Source organism: Mus caroli, chromosome X (genome assembly GCF_900094665.2).
Source record: "Mus caroli chromosome X, CAROLI_EIJ_v1.1, whole genome shotgun sequence".
Taxonomy (NCBI): Eukaryota; Metazoa; Chordata; class Mammalia; order Rodentia; family Muridae; genus Mus; species Mus caroli.
In genome coordinates, this window is record NC_034589.1 from 1,797,012 (window position 1) to 1,821,826 (window position 24,815).

General features: G+C 50.1%; 3 protein-coding genes across 3 annotated transcripts; 1 reads left to right on the forward strand and 2 right to left on the reverse strand.

Moving 5' to 3' along the window:
- Positions 1 to 1,403: 1,403 nt before the first annotated feature.
- Positions 1,404 to 11,671, forward strand: Prickle3 (prickle planar cell polarity protein 3). Its single transcript, XM_021153242.2, has 9 exons — positions 1,404 to 1,519; positions 2,661 to 2,746; positions 3,570 to 3,753; positions 7,180 to 7,293; positions 7,561 to 7,698; positions 8,651 to 8,854; positions 8,948 to 9,134; positions 9,964 to 10,263; positions 10,810 to 11,671. The coding sequence occupies exons 1-9, from the start codon at positions 1,478 to 1,480 to the stop codon at positions 11,430 to 11,432; spliced, it is 1,878 nt and encodes a 625-aa protein (XP_021008901.1). The 5' UTR covers positions 1,404 to 1,477; the 3' UTR covers positions 11,433 to 11,671.
- Positions 11,662 to 15,098, reverse strand: Plp2 (proteolipid protein 2). Its single transcript, XM_021153965.2, has 5 exons — positions 14,892 to 15,098; positions 13,355 to 13,510; positions 13,155 to 13,250; positions 12,636 to 12,726; positions 11,662 to 12,214 (listed from the first exon to the last, which is right to left on the reverse strand). Exons 1-5 carry the CDS (start codon positions 14,985 to 14,987, stop codon positions 12,195 to 12,197), a joined length of 459 nt encoding a protein of 152 aa, XP_021009624.1. The 5' UTR covers positions 14,988 to 15,098; the 3' UTR covers positions 11,662 to 12,194.
- A 3,283-nt stretch (positions 15,099 to 18,381) lies between these two features.
- Magix (MAGI family member, X-linked) lies at positions 18,382 to 24,815 on the reverse strand. Its single transcript, XM_021153394.2, has 6 exons — positions 24,660 to 24,815; positions 23,628 to 23,774; positions 20,878 to 20,960; positions 19,863 to 20,099; positions 19,604 to 19,772; positions 18,382 to 18,949 (listed from the first exon to the last, which is right to left on the reverse strand). Exons 1-6 carry the CDS (start codon positions 24,706 to 24,708, stop codon positions 18,657 to 18,659), a joined length of 978 nt encoding a protein of 325 aa, XP_021009053.1. The 5' UTR covers positions 24,709 to 24,815; the 3' UTR covers positions 18,382 to 18,656.

A 24,815-nucleotide genomic window follows, 5' to 3' on the forward strand; every position in this document is an offset into this window, starting at 1 on the left:
TGTCCTTGGTGGTCATCTCATGGTACTGGCATCTCCAAACACTACTGTCTTCTGCTGTAACTAGGCTTCACCAACAGCCTCTCATAGGCTCTCTTCATGGTGCCAAGCCTCAACTCCTTTGCATGACCCCTTCAGTCCTGGGCCATCAATTGCAACTGAGGCTGCACCTTCACCAATGGCCCCATGGCCTCTCTCAGTGCCGAGCCTCAGCTGCTCTGGATGACCCCTTCATGCCTTCAAAACCAGTGCCACCTGGGTGACTCTTACACATTACCAAGTCCAGCCACAGCACAAGGTACAACCTTGGCTATCTCTGGAACACAGCCTCTTTGTTCTCTCAGAACACTTCCCAGAAGATTTCACCTCAATGATGTTGGTCTCTTCTTAATCACAGCTAATTTCTTAGCTCCAGCTAACCAGCATCAATAGTCCCAGTAATGCCAAGTTTTCTCTTTGTTTTGTTTTGTTTGTTTGTTTGTTTGTTTGTTTAGACAGGGTTTCTCTGTGTAGCCCTGGCTGTCCTGGACCTCACTTTGTAGAACAGGCTGGCCTTGAACTCAGAAATCCACCTGCCTCTGCCTTCTCAGTGTCGGGATTAAAGGCGTGCGCCACCACTCCGGGCTTCAAAGTGTTCTCTTTAATAGTTCTGGTATCTTGTTAATCACAGCTGATTCTTCAGCCCCAACTAACTAAAACCACAGAATCTTCACAATCAAAACAGCAATGGCCCTGAAAAGAGTTTTTAATCTTCTCTGGAATTTCACAAGCCAGGCCTCCATCTTCTGCACTGTTCTCAACATTATCTTCCAGCCTCCTACACAACATCCCACAGAGCTTTTAACACGGAATGGATCTTCTAGCTCAAAGTTCCAAAGTCCTTCCACAGTCCTCCCCAAAACATGGTCAGGTTGTCACAGGAATACCCCACTATGCTGGTACCAAAATGGAACAGATCTAGCAGGATGTTGAGAGCCACAGAACACCAGCTACCACTGAAGATGAAGTTGGGATGGTCCTTGTAACATTCATCCTGGGAAAAGAGAACCTGGGAAGGGACCAAGAGGTGGCTTTGACCCCTGTTCCCCAAAGCTTTCAAGACTCTATTCTTAGAAACAAGCACTCTAGTGTCACACTCTCACCATGTCTCCACATCCAAACCCGTTTGCTTCCGGCTTTCCAACACTAAAGGCCATGTGGCACCGAGGGATACTGAAGGCTCAGCCTTCTGACACTCTGCTCAGGCTCTCGCCCTGGGATGAACGCCAACAACGGGCTTTCCAGCAAGGCACTCACTCACCTTTAGATAGGGGACACCGGGGTGATTGAGACACTACACAGGCCGTGGGGCGGGCCCTGGAAAGCGTGCTCCTCCCACCTCGGAGTCAAGTTTACGGAACAGAGCTGCCAGGCCCGACGCGCCGTGGCAGCCGACTCCATTCGTCTGAACCAGCCGTGCTTGAATCTGTCTGAGCGCGCCATGTTCGCGCGTGGGTCCCGGAGGCGCCGCTCTGGGCGTGCGGTGAGCAGGGCTCAGGACAGTGGTGGGGGTCAGGGGTAAACTAAGATCCAGACGAGGGGACAGGGCACCGGGACAGAGGGGAGGCACCCTAAGGGAGGATATGGGAACTCCCTTCCCCAGTTTTCCCAGACTGGGGCACAGGGACTGAAGTAGAATCGTGGATGCAGAAACGTGTAGATATGGTGGCTTAAGCCCCTAACACGCCTCACACTTTTATCACTGTTGCAATCTGGGGATGCCCCCCTTATCTGTGAATTAATCTGAAAGGTGAAAAGAATAGGGGCTTGAGATTTGAGGTTGAGCAAGAGTGGGGCATCCTGAGTTTCTGATTAAGGGACCTCATACATTGAGGGACTGTAGAGTGAAAGTGGGGGTCCTTCATCCAGGGGTACCAAGAGTCAATGAACTAAGATTTAGGATCAGAAGAATTCCAGGTTTCCATCGGAGTCTGGAAGCTGACTTCCTAGATAGGATGGTGTCTCTCTTGCTTTGAAAGATCTTTAACCAAAAAAGGTGGAATCTGGACCAAAGAAGAATAGTTCTAAACTATGCCGGGTAAAGAGAAAGATTTCTTGGGCTAGGGCTTTCTGAATGGAGCAGGGATGGCCCGTGGTCCTAAAGACACTCCTCATTTCCTCAGGTAGGAGAGATGGAGCCAGGATTTGGGGGAGGGGCGGGAGAACTTCTGAGGGAATGGCATTGCCCAGAGTCCATGAGGGATCCCAGGGAAAGGAGAGGTTCTCAGACACCTGCCCTGTGGGACTGGAGTGCTGCTGTAGCCCTGGATATTGAAGGGAGACTTGGGAAGGAATGCCCAGATTAGGGTCTCTGCTCTGGTAGGTAGAGGACTCTCTCTCTCCGACAGACCTGTCTGAGAACTAAAGAGGGACAGACCAGCCCAGACAGAAGAATTCCCTAGAAAGGGAATACAGGAAAGTGGTCTCAGCTGCCCTGCCTCTGGTTTGAATGCTTCCTCCTCCCCCGCGCTCCATGCACGGTCTCAGCCTGCCCAGCGCTGCCACCCCTGTAAGACAGGCCCCAGCCTGCGGTTGTGAGCCTGGGAGTGGAGTAGCAGGCGTTGACTTCTTCCTCCCTCCTCCCGCACCTTATTTCTTCTTGCATCTGCTCCCACCCACCACAGCCTCCAGAAGCAGAGGACCCTGCCCGCGGCCAGCCTTGCAATTCCTGCAGGGAACAGTGCCCAGGCTTCCTGCTGCATGGCTGGAGGTAAGTGACCCTAGCCATTGTCAGAGATCCGCCCCAAGGCTTGAGCTCCGCCCATAGAGAGCTCAGTTGGGAAAGAAGCCTCAAAGTTCATTCCAGGGCCCCGCCCCTGACTCATTCCCAAGAGACCTGTTCCCAGGAGAGTTCCACAGCCCTGAACCCCAAAGAATCTTCTCTCAAGTCTAAGTCCCATGTCTAGAATGATCTTCTAGCCCCGTCCACAGCCCCTTCTTAGGCTCAGAACTTTCCCCCCATACCCAGTGGCCTTTTACCCAAAGTCTAAGAGCCCATAGTCCCACAGACTCCCAATTGTATCCCCGCTCCCCCTACACATAACCTAGAGACCTTTCTTCAGGAGTGGTTACCCCACAGAGCACAGACTCGTTTGCCTAAGGAAATCCCTTGATTTATGATACTAGTCTCAGCTCCGGAGTCCCGCCCCTGCCAGACCTATTGCCCAAAGGATCTGACCCAAGCACCAGAGCTGAAACTGAAGCCCCACCCCTTCACATCCTGTACCCAGAATCACAGCCCAACCCCCTCCCCCCCACACCCCACCCCCGTCCTCTAGGCCCCTATTTCCAGACCAGTCATCATCGAGAAGCTGAGCCTGGCACAGCCAGTGTCCCATGGCCTGGTCACAAGGCAAAGTCAGACCCTGGCTCTTAGCCTCAGCTCCTGTCAGCCCTGGCCTCAGGCACAGAGCTCTGTCCCAGCTCTGAGTCCTTTGGTGTTAATCTACATGTCCTGCCCTTCAGTTGGATGAGTACCTAGAGATCTGGGTGGACCACTCCTTAGTCATTGACTCCTATCCTGGCTCTCACAGAAAGATCTGCCAGCACTGCAAATGCCCGCGGGAGGAGCATGCTGTACGCACTGTACCTGTGGACCTAGAACGCATCATGTGCCGGCTCATCTCAGACTTCCAGCGCCACTCCATTTCCGATGACGACTCAGGCTGTGCCTCAGAGGAGTATGCCTGGGTACCCCCTGGCCTTAAGCCGGAGCAGGTGACCAAAGGCTGGCTACCCACTCTAGTTCTCCAATGGGCACACACATATGCAGGCACATATGCATTTAAGTGCAGACCTATTTCTGGAGTAATGTTGAAGTGTGGTCCACCTACCAGTGTCTCTCTGTTCTGAGTGATCACTGGACCAGTTCCTCTGAGTCTTGTTCACTTTTCATCCCATTCTTTTTTAAAGGTGTGTGTGTGTGTGTGTGTGTACAGGTGCCTGAAGAGACCAGAAGAGGGTATCAGACCCAGTGGAAGTGGAGTTATAGAGGTTGTCAGCTGGCATGTGTGTGCACTGGAAACTGAGTTCCAGTTCTCTGGATGAGCAGGAGAGCACTTTTAGCCACTGAACTATCTCTCCAGCCCCATTTCTATTCTATCCTTTACTCCAGACTATCTCAGCATGTCATTCACTATGTCTCCATCGAATTATGCATGCATTCAATTGGTACTGAGCATTTGCCACTTGTTGGGCACGTCTAGGCACTGAGGACAGACAGTAAAGAAAGCAGAAAACAAAGGCTGAGGGTATGGTTCAGGCATAGAGCTTTTGCCCTAGCATGCATTTGACACTGGGTTTTAACTCCAGCACCAAATTACACACATATGCACACACGTGCTGGCACTTATATTCCCACACAGGAATACCAACATCCAAAAATTCTTGTCTCTTTTATAAAACTCCATAATATCTATATATACCCTACACCTCATGTAAAATGGCACATTATTTTTGTATATAACCTAAACATCTTCTCTACACTTTAAATCTTTTCTAGATTATAGTCTGTGCTACACTGTAAATGTCAGATAGGCAGTTGTATTATGTCTGGTCTGGGATTTGTGGCTCTGTTGTAAAGAACATGCCTAACATGTACAAGGCCTTGGACTCAAGCCCACAGTCAAGAAAAAAAAAGATAGTGTTCAGGAAAAAAAAATAGCTGGGTGTGGTAATACATGCCTGTAATCCCAGCTCTGGGAAGACTGAAGCAGGAAGAGCACCACAAATTTGAGGCTGTATGTTATATAGAGAGAATGCCAGGCCGGCCAAGAGTAATAATAAGACCCTATTAAAAAAATAACAATAATGGCAAGAAAAAATTTGCATGCTGTTGGGAAGTGGTGGTGCACACCTTTAATCCCAGCACTTGGGAGGCAAAGGCAAAAAGGATCTCTGTGAGTTCAATGCTAGCCTGATCTACAGAGTAAGTTCCAAGACAGCCAGGGCTACACAGAGAAACCCTGTCTCAGAAGAATAGTCAGTGTGTAGAGGTGTTCTGTTCATATGGATCTTTAAAAACTATCTTTGGTGAGTTAATCCTGGAGTGTGGGGACTCTCGGGAAGGCATGACTGTGTATCAGGTGGCATAAGGGATATGGAAGTAAAAAAACAAAAGCGGAGGGAGGAAAGGGAAGGAGGCCAGGATTATAAATAGAGTGCCCAGGCAAGCCCTATCTGAGCCGCCCTGAAGGAGGTGAAGTGAGCCTTACAGAGATCTGAAGTTGGCACAGTTCAGGCTAAGTAGAAATGCCAAGGGACAGAGGCACGGTGTGCTTGGCACATCTGTGTGAAGAAATGTGAGGAGACTAGTGGGGCAGGAGCAGAGTGGGCAGGGTGAGAGTGCCTGCAGGGAAGGGCAGAGGACGGAAGGAGAGGGTCATGGAGACAACTTTACTCTGAGGGGAGAGGCTCGAGAAGACTGGGAGAAGAGGGGCATGGCTTGTCTTCTTATGTAAAAGTATATCTGGCTGCTATAACAGCCTGTAGTAGCAAGGGTGGAATCAGGACTGCTGACTAGGAAGCTGTGTCAATAGTTGGGGTCACTGCTGAGTGAGGCTTGTTTTTGGAAATCTACACAATGCTAGGACTAAGGCACTGCACCTTTGTACATGCACTACCACTGAGTGTGGGAAACCTCCCAGCCTCAATCCTAGATACATTGTCTTTTGTTGTTTTGGTAGGATACAGGGCTCTGTGTCCCTTTATTGGACAGGAACTCACTATGTGACCCAGCACAGCCTAGACTACATAACAAGTTCCAGTCTTTAAGAAAAGAAATCAGGCCAGGCACATGGCTTGAATTCCAGCACTCGGGAGGTAGAGGCAGGCAGATCCTTCAATGTTCAAGGCCAGCCTGGTCTACAGAGGGAGTACCAGGATAGCCAGAGCTACACATAGAAACTCTAACTAGGTGGGGAGGAGAGGGGGAGAGGGAGAGAGAGAGAGGGAGAGAGAGAGAGAGAGAGAGAGAGAGAGAGAGAGAGAGAGAGAGAAATGGAAAGCCAGGCATAGTTGCACAGGCTTTAAGTACCAGCATCTGAAGCATCTGAGATGGTGAGGCAGGTAGATCTTTGTGCATTCAAGGCCAACCTAAAGATGAATGGGTGAATGAAGTAGTATGAGAATGGTGCACACCTTTAATCCCAGCACTTGGGAAACAGAGGCAGGCAGGATCTCTGTGAGTTTGGGGCCAGCCTGGTCTACTACATAGTGAAACCCTGTCTGTCTTGAAAAACCTAAAAAGAAAAAAAAAAAAAAAAAGGAAAGAAGCTTAGGTAAACCAAGCACAGTAGTGCATACCTGCTGTAATCCCAGCCCTTAGGAGACTAAGGCCAGCCTGATCTAAATTGCAAGGGCCAAACCAGCAAGAACTAGATATTGATTCCCCCATCTCAAAGAGGAAAGGTCAGGGAAGGAGAGATTTTTTTAAAAGGCCAACAAAGAGCAAGTTTGAATAAGAGTTGGTGCTGCTAGTTACATAACCACATTACCTAGGACATGGGGAGAGGTCTCGGAGCTGCATTTTTGGCACCTTAGCCAACAGATCACCATTATAGCCAAGGTGAATGCAAATTTCTAACAAGGTATATATAGACAGAGGCAAGGGGACCAAGGACTCAGCCCTATAACCATCCCATATTCAGGTGTCCACTAGTTGAGGAACAATAAAGAATGAGACAAACAGCCAGTGAGGAAGGAAGGAAGGAACCTGGGGCTTTGTGGTATTCTGGAGGCCCAAGGAAGAAACTGTTTTCAGGAAGCAAGAGTAATCAGCAGGGACCTGGACTAAGGATGCTCTAACCAATGAGGACTAAGACGAGAACAATGATTTTATTTTTTTACAGCGCAGACATCCCCAGTGACCTGAGTTGGGCCAAGATACAATGGGAGCAAAGGAAGCAGACTGGACAGGAATGTTCAACTCTTTTGAGAAGTTTTGCTATAAAGGGAAGAAGAGAGCAGAGTTTTCCCTGCAGGTCCCTTCAACCATTCAGGAGTTTTGAGAAAGAGATTGGCTTCAGGACAAGTGCCCTTCAGATGGCTTTAATTTTCCCATAGAACCACGGACCCATGACCTCGCTGTATCCTAGCTCATCCCTAACTGTAATTGTTTTCTCTCACCCTTTCACGTCCTCCCAGGTTTACCAGTTTTTCAGTTGCCTTCCAGAGGACAAGGTCCCCTATGTCAACAGTCCTGGGGAGAAATACAGGATAAAGCAGCTACTGCACCAGCTACCCCCACATGACAGTGAGGTGAGGAGGGGAGAAGGCTGGGCGGGCATGCTAGGAGTGGGGTACAGCCTGGACAAATCCAGGGCTAACTGACAAGAAATGGGCAGGGTCAGCTCAGGAAAGGCCTGGAGAAGCAAGAGCCAAAAGGGGAACATGCCTTGACCAAAGGTAGCTGAGTCTTGAGAGAAGAGGGATGGGTCTCACCAATGGGAGGCATCTTATAGATAATGGCATAGAAGTATACTCTGTGAGCGTGGATGAAATCCAAAGGACTCCTTCTCTCCCCAGGCACAGTACTGCACAGCCCTGGAAGAGGAGGAGAAGAAAGAGTTGCGAGCCTTCAGCCAGCAGAGGAAGCGGGAGAATCTGGGACGAGCCACCGTTCGAATCTTCCCAGTGACCATTACTGGGGCCATCTGCGAGGAGGTGAGCTATAGTGGGGTCTCAGCAAGTGAAGGCTCTGAGGCCTACCCCTTAACACCCAGTGAGGTGTCTCTAGAGTCTTCTGGTGAATATGCTGTGTCCCTTAGATACCCATATTGGGTCTAATTTGTCTCTAAGGCCTTGATGGATACTTCTGTAGTTTCCTCTCCCCCGTGCAGAAGGCATAGAACAGGGACTGTCTCTTCTGCTCTTCTTGTGATCAGAACTTGTTCTTAAGATTTGATCCACATAGCTGGGCCTTGTGGCTCACACGTGTAATCTCAACAATTTGGGAGGCTGAGGCAGAAGGATTGTCAAATTCAAGGGCATCCCATAGTAAGACCACGTTTCAAAACAAAGAGCTCACTCACAAGCCTATCCCCCAGCCATGCAAATTAATAACAACAAATAATAAGATTAATAAACTGATGCATAGTGGCAGAGTCTGAATCCTGAGGGAGAACCCTCCACAGTTGATGGGATTTGTCCCCAAGGCCTTGCCTGGTGGGTGGGGGCCTGTCTTTAAAACTATTTGGTGAGATCCATTGGCTGAGACCTCTGTGGGGCAGAGACTATCTCTACAGCACCTCCACTGGGTGTAGCTTAATATTTGCCCCAGTCACCTAGAAAAAGGTTTGCCTGTAAGGCCACCCATGATTAAGTCTTGTCTTTATGATTTTCCCACAAGCAGAGTAAATCGCTTATGTGCGATCGACTTGTGAGTGGAAACTATCTCAGATTTATCCCATAGGAGATGCTGGTTGCTGGAAAATCAGGGGTTTAAGGCCAGCCATAGCTGTGTATTAAATTCAGAACCAGCCTGGGCTGTGTGAGATCCTGTCATAAGAAAATATACAAAGTTTCATCATGGGAGAGGCCAAGCATTCTCACATGCTTGGCTGACCCCATCCATCTGACTCTCTTGGTGACTGTGGTGGCGTCTGTCATTTGGCAGTGTGGCAAGCAGATCGGCGGTGGGGATATTGCAGTCTTTGCCAGCCGCGCAGGCCTTGGTGCCTGTTGGCACCCTCAGTGCTTTGTGTGTACCACGTGCCAGGAGCTGCTGGTTGACCTCATCTACTTCTATCATGCTGGCAAGGTCTACTGTGGGCGCCACCATGCTGAGTGTCTGCGCCCTCGCTGCCAAGCGTGTGATGAGGTTTGTGCCACCCTGGCCAGAGGTGGGAATGGAGGGTGGACTGAGCCAGAAGCGAGCTCTTCCAACAGCCCCGCGGTGATCTGTGCCTTACAGATCATCTTCTCCCCTGAATGTACGGAGGCGGAGGGGCGACACTGGCACATGGGTCACTTCTGCTGTTTCGAGTGTGAAGCTTCATTAGGAGGGCAGCGCTATGTCATGCGTCAGAGCCGCCCCCACTGCTGTGCCTGCTATGAGGCCCGCCATGCGGAATACTGTGACGGCTGTGGGGAACACATCGGTGGGTGAGAACGTGCTGGGACAGGACAAAGGGGCGTAGGAACAGCTAGGCCATGGCCCCACTCACCTCTCTCTCTCTCTCTCTCTCTCTCTCTCTCTCTCTCTCTCTCTCTCTCTCCCCTCCCAACAAAGCTCCTTCTCCTCTTCCCTCCTTTCCTTTGGTGCTGGAGATGGGACTCAGGGCCAGAGCTTCTATCATGCCCAACAGATTTTCTACCACTGATCTATCTTCCCCAGCCTATGTCCTGCTTTCTAAATTCCACCGACACATCAGCCGCCCCTACAACACCTAAATGCACCTACAGAGCACCGTCTGATTCCAGCACGCTAAAGGGAAGCCTTTACCACAGAGCTATATTCTCTTCCTTTCCACCTTCCTCCCTCCCTCATCCTACCTGAAGTCCTGCCTTCTAGCACACCCTACCTTTTTGGACATCCTACCTTCTTAAACTGGCTTCTTTCCCACCAAATCCCGCTCCTCCCTAAGTCCCACCCCCAATAGCCACACCTCTTTCCAGTTCCAGTCTTCCATTTATTTGCCTTCTACCTAAAGCTGACTGGCGCTCCTAATGTCCACGTGTTAGAGCTCAGTGCCCAGCTATGCTCATGGTAGAAAAGAAAGAGAAAGTGCCATTGCCAAGAGATAAGGAAGATGAGGGCTAAATCTCACATTATCTGCTTTCTCCACAGAAAGGGTCCCTTCTGGAAGTGAGGAGAAAAGTCAGGGTCCCCTACTTCAAATCCCCCACCTCTTCCTAAGAAAGAGCCCACTTAGGTAGGGTAGCCTATGAGTGCTCCCTCAGTTTCCCCACGTGTGTTGGTCCTCACAGGCCTGGACCAGGGCCAGATGGCTTATGAGGGCCAACACTGGCACGCTTCAGATCGCTGCTTCTGCTGTAGCCGTTGCGGTCGACCTCTTCTGGGCCGCCCTTTCCTGCCACGCCAAGGCCTGATCTTCTGCTCACGAGCCTGCAGCCTTGGGTCCGAGACCACTGCTCCAGGGTCCGGCCGACGCAGCTGGAGCGCCGGCACCGTCACCGCACCGCTCACAACTTCTACAGCTTCTTTCTCAGCTACGGAGGGGACATCAGAGACAGCCAGCAAAGGCACCTGTACCAAGGCAGAGCCTGGTGAGCCCCACCTCCACTAGGCCTTTCCTGGGCTGCCCAGTCTTATCCTGTAGCATCTATCTCTAGATAGCTGGGCCCATCTTTCTCTATTTCAGGACTAGTCTCTAGCCCTGACCCCACCTTTCTGTTGACCCTAGTCCACCCTGTGCCTGCAGAACCTTTACACACACACCTTAACTCGTCCCATCTTGAGTTGAAGTAATTCCCTCACTTCAGGCAACTGGTCACCCTCTACCCACTACACCCAGGCTTCCCCTTTGTTCTATCTCAACCCAAATCTACTCCAGCCCTTGATAATACCCACTTCTGGCCAACCCATCTGCCCATTTCCTGGCCAAACCTTCCCTACTCATGCTAATTTACTCCCTATCCTTCTCTCCACTCAAGGCCTGAAGCAAGAGGCAAACTTTGGGGTATCCAGTGTCTGACCCCTGCCCCTCTTCCTAGTCCTAGTAGAGGGAAGAAGTCATTCCCAAGTCTTTCCTCCGGTAAGGGCCAGCCAGGACAAGCACATATCTGGTGTCTTCCATCTTTCCTTTTTCCCAGCTGCAGGCCCTGAAGAGCCCTCCCACTTTCTGAGAGGAGCCCCCCACCGCCATTCTATGCCTGAACTGGGACTCCGCAGTGCTCCTGAGCCACCCACAGAACCCCCTGGCCATCTTGCCCTGCATCCAGATGATAACACCTTTGGTCGCCAAAGTACGCCTCGTGTCAGCTTCCGAGACCCTCTGGTATCTGAAGGAGGTCCACGACGGACCCTTAGTGCACCTCCAGCCCAGCGCCGCAGACCGCGAAGTCCCCCACCCAGAACCCCCAGCTGCCACCACCACCACCACCATCATCGACGCAGGCGCCAGCGGCACCGCCGCCGAGGGAGCCACCATCACCACCACCATCCTGGCAGACATGGCCACCATCGCTGTGACTTGGGATCAGGTTCAGATTCAGGATCTTGCTCCAGCTCTCCCTCCAGCCCCAGTTCAGAGTCTTCTGAGGATGATGGCTTCTTCCTGGGGGAACGTATACCACTGCCCCCTCACCTGTGCAGGCCCAGGACCACTCAGGACACCCCAACCGAAACCTTTAACTCCCCAGCCCAGCCACTTGTCCAGGAGTCTCACCCCGTGATGCCTCGCCAGACCCGGGACAAGAATTGCATCGTGGCTTAAAGGAAGGCAACTTTAGAAGGAATTCTACCTTTCTAAAGTCAGTGTAAATGATGATTGTCCTAAACTAAGTCATGGTCCCCTTCTGCACTCCATCTTGTTTGTATTAGCGAAGCAATGTAATAGTTGTTAAAGAAACAGGCCTGGCTTCTTTGATCCAATGGTTTTGCCTCAATTTCCCTCCTCCTGATGCTAACATACATTTCATCAAAAAAAGTTAACTTATTCATTATAGACTTTAACAATATTTTTATTGTTTATTTAGCCCTTCACAGCTCACCCCACACAGAGAAAAAGGTTATTTGTAGTGGGTCACACTCATTTTGTAGCTTATGTGGGGATACGGTTCAAGCAGAACTGATGTCCACTGCTGGTACTGCAGAGCAAAGGGGAATCTAGGCACATCCATAAAGGTGGCCACACCCAGATGGGTTGATTGGCAGGCTGGAAGACAAAACTCCCAATAAAGGCACTTTTACAGGGATGTAGCTCAGTGGAGAATACTTGCATAGTATGCACACGGCTCTAGGTTCAATCTCTTGTACCATAAGCACTTTCAATGGGGTCAGAGAATTGTGGAAACCGGAGGAAAAATTGTTTTAGAGACAGGATCTCACTGTGTAGCCCTGGCCTCAAACTCACAGGGATCCACCTGCCTCTGCCTCCTGAGAGCTTGGAGGAAAGGCGAGCACCACCACCGCCCGACAGGAGGAAAGTTTTTGATGGAGGAGCTATTGACAGGTAGCAGAGACCGCTGAAAGACGATCACGGGCCATCAGTGGGGTCTGCAGGAGGAAGAAAGAAAGCATCGATGAATCTAGAGGCCCATTTATACAGACGGGAATTCTGACACACGACATTTCATGACACAAAAGACATTAAGAATCAATAAGGGACACACTTGGCAGTCATATCTTTCCCTAGAAGGTCCTTTTCCTTTTTCTTCTTTTTTTTTCCTTAATTTTTTTTTTAAAAAACAAAAAAAAAACAAAAACAATAACAAAAAAACAGGTTCTAACTATGTACCTCTGGCTGTCCTGGAACTTACTATATTGACCAAGCTGGCTTTGAACTCACAGAGATCTGCCTCCAGGGTGCTGGGATTAAAGGTGTTTGCTACTACTGCCCAACCCTTTTGTTTGTTTCTGCTCTCAGCGTGAATGCACACACATGTGCACACACGTATATACACACGCACACACTTACCAGTGGGGGCTGCTGTATGTCTTTGCTGCTTTAGAGGGAAGGTGATATATGCATCATAGCCAAAGAGCAACGTAGCAAGTAAGCCCAGTATCTGGATAGATAGGAGTGAAGAGACTGGATTAGGGGGCATTCCTACTCAGCCCCCATGTCTTTGTACCCACCTCCAGGGAGGGGGCCTTGTAGGTTAGTGATGCCAGTCTCATGCTAGGAAGGCTGGAAACCTCAGGGACCGGTCAGGAGTCTGAATGCTTACTACCTCCCCATCTCCCCAATACCTCTCAGCACAGGACAGCCACCCCCATTGCCCCATATGCAGAGGGCTTGCTTCCTACTACAACTAGAGACAAAGTTCTAGCACATGGTAGCCTAACAGGTTGACAAAGGGGCTGCCTTTGCCTCTCACAAGATCTGTGTCTGACAAGGGACAGTGTTTTTACACCAAATGGTCCTTGCTGCGGCCAGACTTTGCTGTAAGTCCTGAAAGCTTTGCAGCATCTGTTTCTTGGGCCCCTTACTTACCCCAGCGACAACTCTGGAGCTGCCTCTTCCTTCTACAAGGACAACAATGGAGGTGATCAGGTACAGGATGGTTGCTATGAGGGATCTGAAGAAGTCCTGAGAAGTGGACCGAGAAAAAGGTGACCTCAGCACCCAGAGCTGCAGACCATTCCAACATCCCGAGCCCTGCCCAGCCCCGGCACTGCCGGCCCCTTTCTCACAGTCCAAGGCCAGTTGATGAATGATATCTTGGAGTGCAGGTCACACATATAGAAGACAAATAAGACAGCAGCAAAGATCATCTCAATCACCGACAGGGAGGAGTAGGCCGATGTTGTAGATGCACTGAAGCAAATCAAAATCACCAGGCACAGTATCTGAGAGCGGAGCAACAGAGCTCAATCAGCCACGGGTTAAAAGCAATGGTTTAAATTAAAAAAGAGGGAGCCGGGCGTGGTGGCGCACGCCTGTAATCCCAGCACTCAGGAGGCAGAGGCAGGCGGATTTCTGAGTTCGAGGCCAGCCTGGTCTACAAAGTGAGTTCCAGGACAGCCAGGGCTAACCAGAGAAACCCTGTTTCGAAAAACAAAAAAGCAAACAAAAAAATTTAGAAAAGAGGGCTCTCAAACCTAAATATCCATGGGGGGAGGAGGAAATCTACTTTCCAAGATGTAGCTCAGTGGCTGAGCATTTGCATAACATATGCAAGGCCCTAGGTTGTACTCAAGCTCCAGAGAGGAGGGGAGGATGGGGAAGAAAGAAAATTAAAAAAAAAAAAACACTTTTTCTCAAATAACTACCAGGAGTGAGAAAATGACGTCCGATAATTGCGAAACACCTCTCCCACGCTCAGTGTTCTTCCAAGCATTGTCTAAGGGCTTTACAAGTCTATTCCACTTAATCATCACGAGAATCTAATGAGCTAGATACATTTATTTTACACAGGAGGAAAGTGAGTCACAGAGAGGTTAAGTGGCTTGCCCAGGGTCAACCAGTAAGAAAAATGCCGAATTATGTGCTTCAGTTCTCCTTTCCCTGAGGGGAGTGGCTCTGCCAGGTGTTTTGTGAGCGCTGGTGGCGCCAGCGTCCATGCCTTGAGGGGGAGGGACGTTCGGTTCCCCAGGCAACCCCTTTGGGAAGGGGGGGGAGGGAGACTGACACTACAAGGGCAGGGCTCCGTTAAAGGAACCGCACCTCTTTTATGAGTGACCCAAAGGCGGTGCCCACTTGGAGGGGGATGGAAAAACCAAGGTTCCCTATAACCATCCAAAGAGCAAAGGACCTCCCATCCAGTCCCAAATGGGCAAGGAAGAACTGGCGAAGTGTGGAACGCCCTACCCTAGAGGGGACTAGCTCTACCCCACCCCAACAGGCCCCGCCTATAGGCGCACTGCCAGCCCGCCAGCTAGTGCCCAGGCCGGCCACGCCCTGCCACGAGAGGCTCCCACTCCCCAGGACCCCTTCTCTCCGACCACTATGAGCCTACACCCACACACACACCCACACACCCACAGCCCCCAACATTAGTTATAGATAACTCACCTCACCAGTGAACTACCAGCTCTCCACCCCTTCGCCCATGCCCCACCGAACGCCCTGCATCTTGGCTGGCTTCGACCCTCCTCCACAAACTCACCCACCTGCATCCCACTGCCAAGCAGCTGGACCACGTGCCTGCCTCAACCGCCACAGTCCCGTACCCAGTGGTCCAGCTTGCACATTCGGCCTCTACCCACCCTCCGGCCGGGGAACACTCACAATCTCAGCAAACAGGAGAATTCCCTTTTTGGTGCNCGAGAAGCTGGTGCAGGCTAACCAGCAGCCGGGGGCTGAGAGACGCTCAGAATCCGCCATGGTGGTGTGCTGGAGTCCCTGGGACGCANAAGCTCTGCTTTCTGGCTCACGGGTTCGAGGTCGCTGCACACCCAGCCGTCTGTCCCGCCGTCTGGCCGGGAAGGGGGCCCCCCAGGCAAAGGAGGGCCTTTTTTTTTTTTTTTTTTTGGGGGCCCCCCGGGCAAAGGAGGGAATGAATCACCGCGCCTAGCAAAGCAGGCGGGGCCGGAGGGGGCCGGGCCAGGTGGAGGCCGCCCCGGAAGCCCCCTTTGCCCTGCGGCCGAAGACGATACGGGTCCCGCACACAGCCTTATCTTCAAGGTGCCTGGAAACTTCAGGTACCAGGAGGAAGAATATGTAGACCCTTCACTTTTTCTTTTTTCTTTCTTTCTTTTTTTTTTTAATGCAAAAGAGCTACCGAGGGAATCTGGCTTTGGAAGGGAGTGACTCGATTTTCTACTTTTGAACTTAGCCAAAAGGCCAAGAAGTAATAGTTTCCTTAGCTGAAAAAAGGGTAGCTGAGGCCCTGTTTAAACCCGAAATTCTCGAGGCCAGGTGTGTTTCCTGAATTCGGAGTGCTCTGAATTTTAAAAAGTTTTCCCTTTGCATATAGAGCAGTGGTTCTCCACCTGTAAGTAAGGACCCCTTTGGGGTTCAACGACCCTTTCACAGGGGTCCCCTGAGATCATCAGAAAACACAGATGTTTACACTGCAATTCCTAACAGTAACAAAAATGCACTTATGAAGTGGCAACAAAAATAATGTCGTGGTCAGGAGTCCTACAGCATGAGGAACTGTATTAAAGGGTCGCAGCTTTAGGGACGTTGAGAACCACCTAATAGGCAGGGTCTGAGGTATTAAGACTTAATTCCCCCTGAATCTGGTGTAATTGTTCACAATAAGTGAGATGAATAAAAATTGAAAGGTGTTTCTGATTGGGTCAGGTCAGGTTCTGTAGTCAACTGGTACCAAACTGGGATGGGGAGGATGCAGTCAGTTCGCAGAGTTTGGGCAGTGGTGGTGACAGTGCTGCAGAGACTGAGTGGGAACGGAACCTGGTGACCAACCTGGTGGATACTAGTGACTATATTATCAGTCTGCTTCGAGCCTAGCCCCCCAGTAACCCATGCTGGCCAATTCCAGGCACGACTTCTTCGGCTTTGGTACTGGACCCCTGTTTTCTGATTCTGAGAAGAGAGGCCAAACAAGCTTTAGGGAAAGACTAGAGAAAGCATACATTTTTGCTGAGAGTTGGGCAAGGTAAGGGGATGGTCTTTGAGTATAATTTTGGGTACAAAAGTTGACTTTTTGAGGTGTGTTCCTGAGCAATTAATTAATTCCTCCTGGCCTTCGTCGTGTCTAACTCTGAGACATGTGCCTGGTTACCTGAAATCAGGAAACTCCCCCCACCCCAATGTGTTCTGGACATTGGTTTATACTCAAGTATAACGCAATCACTGAAAGGCTAGAATTCACCCTAAGGTCCTGCCTGCCCCGCCCCAAACATAAGTCCCTTCCAAATGAAGAAAGGGGGTCCATTTTACAGTCACCATTGTTGAGAGGAATGCCTGAGTAATGGAAAGGTTGAAACATTTTCCCCAGTGTTGAGTGCCTGCATTCAAGCAGGGACAAATACCTGAACTTGTGGAACATGACAAACTTAGCTCTGGCCTCTGTACTCGCCGTTCTCATAACTGTCATGCCCCTCCCCCACAGCGTTGGCTTCATTTGGTTTCTGGTCTTTCAGGTTCCACTTCAAAAGCTGTGTCTTCAAGCAGGCCAGCAGCCCACCACCCCTCCCACAGTCTAGCTGGTCCTTTTTGCTTTGATGTTGTTTGTTTGAGCCAGTCTCTCCCTGTGTAGCCCAGAATGGCTTAGAACTCGTGATCCTCTTGTCTTGGCTGCCCGCATGGAGAAATTACAGGAATACAACAATCTCCAGCCATAACCTTTATTATCATTATTATTATTATTATTCTGTAACTATCACTTCTCTTGGAAGTTATCTTTTATGGATTCTTGTCATTCTTGTCTGATACTGGTCTACTTTCACTATCCCAGCTCCCTGGAGTCACTGTAGAACTACTCTAGAGCAGGTATATGGTCGAGGTTCAACTGGGACTTGTCAGATACGGTTAAGCTTATGAGGAAAGGCTTCCGAACCAAGCTTTAACTAATCCTGCTTTGAGCTCTCCCCCATTCAGTCTATTGGCGATCGCTGGGCCTCGTTTTCCCCCTTTGGGAAATGATCTAATGCTGAGTAGGCATGTAAGTAGATGAAAATAAAAACCCCCATTAAAGCTAGTAGCAGGGTAAAGCTAAACTAAGTAAATGGTGGCTGAGGTTACTATATTAGTCCCCTGGGTGTGGCTGTTTAGGAACTGTGTACTAGAACCCTTTCCTGACTTCTGGGGAACCATACTCCCACTGTATGTACTCTGAGTCACATGTCACCACCACACACTAACACTTCAAGTGTTCACTTTGTTATACCCCAGCTGCTAGCTGTCCCTGTTTGGATTGCAGTCTGCCCCACCCCACCCCCACCGCCACCTGAGACTCAGGACCTGTCATTTCTCCCCTCCTCTCCCCCCCCCCCCCCCCCCCCGCATCCTCCTTATAGAGGGGGAAAGTTGCCTGTTAAGACCACAACTTCCCTCTTTGGGGGATGGGATTGAGGATGCAGGATGTGGTTAGCAGCAAGGTGACTGGACATTTGTAGCATTGGCCAGGACCTGCTTTGTGGCTCTCTGGGTTGGAGTCTACTGTCCATATAAGCTTTTGACAGTAGGATTCAACTCCCAGGGCGGAGGAAACTTTAGTCTCATCCCAGGCTAGGACCGCCTGGTGCAGTTTGTCACCGTCTAAGGAAAGGAGGAGGCGTGGTCCAAAGACTTCTAACAGCCCTTTTTAGCCTGGCCTACCCGAGGCGCTGACTCACACCTTCCCGGCTCTGTCTCCAAGTGGGGTCCAAGGCCCCAGCCCGCGCCCCTGGGACAGCATATACCACAGTTAAAGCTAGTTTTTCCAAGCCGGAAGTGGGAGACTCTGGGTGGAGGAAGACGCCAGGATTCTAGATTTGCTATCTTGATGTCAGCTAAGGGTCTGAAGAATTCCATGCGGGAACCCTGAGCTTACTGGGACACTCCCACAACAGGCCTACTTCTGCATTCCCCACATCACAAGCAATAATGTGCGTACTCGGAAAGTGAAATGAATGAATGAAGGGCAGGGATTAGCAAAGCAAACTGGGAAGCAAGCAGAAATAAAGACCCATCTGGAGGCATGAAGGAAGCTGCACGTAGCTTTCGGGTGGTTTCGAAGGGACTTCATCGAAACCAGATCAAGCCACCCCTCCCTTCCAGGGTGGACTGGGAAACCTCACCCCGCCTAGAGCACCTAGCAAGTCAGAACTGGATCCAGCTATTTTATTACCTCCAGGCCGGGAAGGGACTAGGAGAAGCTGCGCGCACGCGGACGTGGGGGTGGTGGGGTGCGAGCGCTCTGGGCTCTGGGAGGGCCATACCACTGGCGTCTTGAAAGGGTGGGGACCACTCCACTGTGCAATGTGCAGTGGGAAGGTACTAAACCAGGTTAAAGCTCTAAGGGAAAAGCTTAGAGCTTGGCGGTCCGGCATGCTAGAACCTTATGGGACCTCACCTAGTGAGCACAGAGCTGTCTATTGGTGCTCAATGCCTCCGCCTTCCGGCTGCCATCTCCAGAGCGAGCTGCGCGCCCCCACCCCGAACCCCTAGAGCCCGTGAGAGCCGGTCCTCGCTCGGCACCAGCCAGGGCCCAGGGGTACCAGGGATACGGTTTTCCAGGTCTTCTGTGGGGTGCTCCACTGCGCGAACCACGTGGCCAATAGCCACTGCCTGTGGACTAGGTCCGGGACTGGGCCGGGTCTTGGGCCGGTGGTGAACTGGGGAAATGGTGCTGCGAGACTCCATCACCCTGCTTCCCCTAGGATCTAGGCTGCGATCTGGAGATAGCAAGACTAGGGGTTAGATTGGGTGGTGGAATAGACAATGGAAATCGGGGCCTTAGCTAAGAGTGGCCAGAAAAGCCCTTAGAGACAATTCTCTTCAAGTCCTAAAGGTGTCACTCCGTCACAAACCTCAACATCCCCGCCTCCAAATAAATATACCTCTTCAATCCAGGACATGCTCCACAGAATCATTGCCCAAAGGCAATCAAACCCTAATCTTGGCTTTTGAACCACGAAGCTTTCCCCTTGTGAGTGTTCCGAATCTCTTCTCTCTCACCTCTCCTTCTTTGGCTCCCTGCTCTTTCAGTTACTGAACAATTCTTAAAGATTGGGGGGTGGAGGTGGGGGTGGGGGTTGGATCAGGTCTCTCCTGCCACTGTGTGGGACCTAGGGATCAAACTCAATGTCATCAGGCTTGGGGACAAACACCTTCATCTACTGAGCACTCTTGCCAGCCCCCTTTATTTGTCTCTCACAAGTAAACTCCCTACTCTCTAAAAGAGAATCTGGGGGATGGAATCCACAGGGCTTCTCAGATGGTTAGGAAACCTCTTTTTCCTCGGGATCCAGCCTTTCCACTCTCTGAGCCTCCCCTTCCCCTCTCTGATCTCTGCCTGCCTCTCTTCTCTGGGAAATCCACCACCTCACCTGTCTTCTGATGTCCTCCAACCTCCTTGATCCTACTGCCATCCATGTCTTGAGGCCTTTGAAGTACCAGGCAAAGGCGGGGGCCTCCAGTTCGAATCCTCTCCACCACCTGGGCATGAGTAAGGCCCTGTGTTGACTGGCCATTGATATAGAGCACGAGGTCACCAGCCTGCAAGAACACAGTGCTGTATGAAGGACAGATGGAGACTGGACAAGGATAAGGACCACATCTATGAATGGACTGTTGCTTAGAGCTGACCTGCAAACGACCACATCGCTGTGCTGGCCCATTCTTCAGCAGTCCATGCACGGCCAATGGAGCATCCCCAGATACATTTCGGCCTCCACTTAAAGTGAGACCAAAACCTGCCGGACCTCGGACCAGCTCCACAGAAAATTGGCCAGTGGCTTGGGGTACTTTCAAAGCATAGCTTGCCTTATTCTGGGTTACTGGAAGTGGCTCCATCCATGTACCTAGAGTCTCAGACCTTTGATGCTGGAAAAGGGGCAAGAGTATACATAAATTAGCTGGGTGTGTACCTTAGGATTACTATTGCCGAGATGAGACACCATGACCAAAGCAACTTGGAGGCGGGGAGGCTTTATTTGGCTTATACTTCCACATCATAGTTCATCACCAAAATTGTCAAACCAGGAACTCAAGCAGGGCAGGAATATGGAGGCAGGTCCTGATTCAGAAGCCATGGAGGGTGCTGCTTGTTGGCCTGTTACCTATAGCTTGCTCAGCCTGCTTTTATTTTTTTCTTTTTGAGACAGGGTTTCTCTGTGTAGCATTGGTTGTCCTGGAACTCACTATGTAGACCAGGCTGGTGTCAAACAGAGATCCAACTGCCTCTGCCTCCTGAGTGCTGGGATTAAAGGCGTGTGCTACCATTGCCTAGTCAGTCTGTTTTCTTATAGAATCTAGGATCACTGGCCCAAGGAAGACACCACCCCTAGTGGGCTGAGCCCTCCCCCCATCAATCACTAACAAAATGTCTTACAGCCGGATCTTACGGAAACATTTTCTCAGGTGAGGTTCCCTCCTTTCAGATAACTCCAGCTTTTGTTAAGTTGACATAAGACTGGCCAGTATAGTATAGGAAGTACATGCCTATAATTGTAGCATTGGGGAGTCTAAGGCAGAGAGATCACCTTAAGTTTGAGGATAGCCTAGTGTACCTATCAAGTTCCCGCCAGCCTGGGCTACAGAAGATGCCCTGTCTAAAACTCAACAGAAGCAAAAGGTTAACACAGGACATAGCAATGAGTACCTGGGGTGGATGTTTCACAAGAGTGGCATGAGGCAAGCGACTGTCTGTGACTTCTATATCTGCAGAATCCAGACCACTAACAGCTTAGATATGAAAGAGACAAAGAGGAACATCAAAAGATGTGACATGGAAACCAACTTAGGACTCCTGGCTTAACTTTTTAAATATTAAATTTTTTATTTTACTCTATTTTATTTATTTATTTTTGGTTTTTGGAGACAGAGTTTCTCTGTATAGCCCTGGCTGTCCTGGAACTCACTTTGTAGACGAGGCTGGCCTTGAACTCAGAAATCCGCCTGCCTCTGCCTTCCGAGTGCTGGGATTAAAGGTGTGTGCCACCATGCCCGGCATATTCTTTTTTAAAAAAAAGATTTATTTATTATTATACATAAGTACACTGTGGCTGTCTTCAGATGCACCAGAAGAGGGCCTCGAATCTCATTGCAGGTGGTTGTGAGCCACCATGTGGTTGCTGGGATTTGAACTCAGGACCTTCGGAAGAACAGTCCGTGCCCTTACCCACTGAGCCATCTCGCCAGCTCCTTAACTATTCTTTTTATTTTATGTGTATGGGTTTTTTGCTCACCTGTACGTCTGTGCGCCACATGTGTACCTGATGTCAGATGCTCTGGAACTGGAATAACATCATGATTGTGAGCCACCATGTGTGTGTGCTGGGAATTGAACCTGGTTCTTCCATATGAGCAGCTCTTAACCATGAAACAATCTCTCTCTAGCCCCACCAGTTAACATTTCAACTTCACCTATTTGCCCACTTGTGCAACTCACACAGACTTGCCCACCATTAGACTATTTAGGGACCACACTACCATTCTCCTTCTCTAGCAATCTTTAAGGCTGACCGTACAGAAATAGCTGTCCTGGCTCCTTCTTAGGTAATCCATTGCCATCCATGTGAACAGTCCTCCATATCTTCCTTCCAGATATTAAGAACACATAGGCAACTGGGCGTTGGTGGCACACGCCTTTAATCCCAGCACTTGGGAGGCAGAGACAGGTGGATTTCTGAGTTTGAGGCCAGCCTGGTCTACAAAGTGAGTTCCAGGACAGCCAGAGCTACACAGAGAAACCCTGTCTCGAAAAAATAAAAAAAAAAACAAAAAAAACAAAAAACAAAAAAAACAACATAGGCTGTATGCATTAAGTAACACCCTAAGTGTGACTGTAGCTTATTGGTAATGGGAGTTTCTAGCATGTACCACATCCTGAGTTTGGTCCCAGTACCCCAAGAGTTAAATAAATACAATATTTTAAGCAAGGCCTTCTAGGAAAGTTGCCATTTCAAGATTTTTTTTCCCTGAGAATCTAGATCACAACCTCTAATTAGCCTGCAAAATTCACTTCATTTCTCACATGTGAACCAACAGCAGAAGACTAACCCCGGCATTCTAGAAGCTAAGGCAGGAGCATTGGCTCAAATTCGAGACCAATGTGGTCTCCACCATGAGACTTTGTCTCATGAAACAAAACAAGGAGCTAGAGAGAGAGAGCTCAGCAGTTAAGAGTTCCTATAATGCCTGCTAAAGACCAGAGTTCAATTCCCAGCACACATGTGAAGACTCACAACTGCCTGAAACTGGTAAATCTGATATAGTCACATGTATATACCTACCAACACAAACACACTTGAAAATAAATAAGTCAGCTGTGGTGGCGCACACCTTTAATCTCAGCACTCAGAAGGCAGAGGCAGATGGATCTTTGAGTTCTAGGCCAGCCTGGGTTACATAGTAAGTTCTTGGACAGTCAGGGCTACATAGAGAAACCCAGTCTCTAAAATAAAATCAAGGGGTGGAGCAGGAAAAAATTAAATAGAAATTATATCTTTCAGCATACACATTCACACAAAACCAAGCAAACAAAAATTTGCCTCTAATGTATTCAGAGCTTCCACACTTTGGCATTTCAGATTCACCATTTTTTAAAGATGTCTTTATTCATGCATTTATTTTATGTATATGAGTACACTGTAGCTGTCTTGAGACACACCAGAAGAGGGCATGGGATCCCATTAAAGAGATTTGTGAGCCACCGTGTGGTTGCTTGGGAACAGAACTCAGGACCTCTGGAAGAGCAGTGTTCTTAACCACTGAGCCATCTCTCCAGTCCTCAGACTCACCTTTTTACAAAGAAATCATTTCCTCTCCTCTTTGGAAATGACATTTGGTACAGTTTCACGTATGTATAAAATGTATTGAAATCAATCTTACATCTGTTATGCGCTTTTTTGTTTGTTTGCTTTTCGAGACAGGGTTTCTGTTGTAACCCTGGCTGTCCTAGAACTTGCTCTGTAGACCAGGCTAGCCTCGAACTCACAGAGATCCATCCACCTGCATCTACCTCTCTTGGGTGCTGGGATTAAAGTACTACTGCTCAGCCCCATTATGTACTGTTAATCTGCTCCCAATCCTGCTAACTATTCTTCCCAATTAGGCCCCCTCCTACACCTAGGTTTGTTTGTGTATGTGTTGCCGGTAGTTACAGCTACCAAGTGTTCAAGATTGCGAATGCCAAGTCAGAGCCCCGCTGACCTTAATAACCATCCAGTCCAGCACTTTCCACAAATGTCCTGAAACTCATCTATCGTAATAAACCTAAAAGAATAAACTCTAGTTCACAAGGTCTCGCTGGCTGTGAACCCTCCCGGTGGAATCACACTCTCTAACAGTCACAGGGCTAGCTAGAAGCCCAGCCCCTCCTGCCCCGCCCTACCAAGTCCTTGTACCTACCCTCCGTGTGGCGCAGGCGCAATGTGGCGCCCGCTTTTCGTACTAGCGCTGTCAAGTCCGCGGCGGCTCGTGCCGCCAGGGGGCGCGCATCCAGCCGCTCCAGGAGCTGCCGAGCTCGGGGACTCCCGGACCCTTGTAAGCCACCTCCTGCAGAGAGGAGAAGAGACAAGTCATCTTGGACTCAAAGCGCTGGAGTCCCGACGTGAGTGATTTCTAAGTCCAAAGACCTAGAAATGCCCCTCCAGGTATCCGGAGATCCCTGGTCACTAGTTCAGGGCTGCCCGACAGTCCCCTCCTCAGGTAGGACCCTTGACCGCCGCGAGTGTATACATTGCCCGCTGCCTTACCCCATAAAATCCCCGAAGGTAGCCATTTGACAGCAATAGACCTGAACACCTCTGAGCACTCAACAGATTTATTTGTTTGGAGCTCACCATACTATCCCCTAGTAACACTAAATGCCAAACTTCTTTCGCCATGTGTCCAGGGACCCTGCTTCTCCCACATAAACTCCTCCCTGCAAACAACCCTGAATTCCCCAATTTCACCTTCAGTATACTGGTCAATCCCTGCTACTCCCAAGAGTTCCCTTAAAGGCCCAGTGTCCCCTCAGAGTGCAAGCATCCCCAGATCCCCACCTCCTCAGATCCCCAGCCCACCCACCTAATTCCCTACACACCCTGCCTGCCTAGGACCAGCAGGTGCCTCCAGGCTTTCTTCCTAGACTCATGACATAGGTCTCCTGAATCTGGTGTGCTCCCCCCACCTCTCTCTCTCTCCCTCCACTCCCCCCTCTCTCTCTCACACGCACACACACACACACACACACACACACACACAGCCTTGAGACTATAGGTAAGGGACCTAAAACAAGGTTTTCATCGCTGGGCCCCTGGCTATTGCCAGGAATGCCTGGGCACCAAGGCTGATGTTTACCACTTGTGGGGTGGAAATGATTAGAAGTCCACAAGCAAGGAGTGGGTGGCCTGTGTCGGTTCCTTCCCTTTCTCTCTTCTCCACCCAAGCCAGTACCTCTTCTGCTCCCTCTAGGGTCTGCCGCGTTCCCAGCGCGAGAGTCCATGGCCTGTGGTGAACCTGGTGGACTCAGGGCAGCCCGATGATTAGTTTTAGCGCAGGGGCGCGCTCACCTGGCTCCTAGCCCAGGCCTGGACGCTGCTGTTGTCTGGC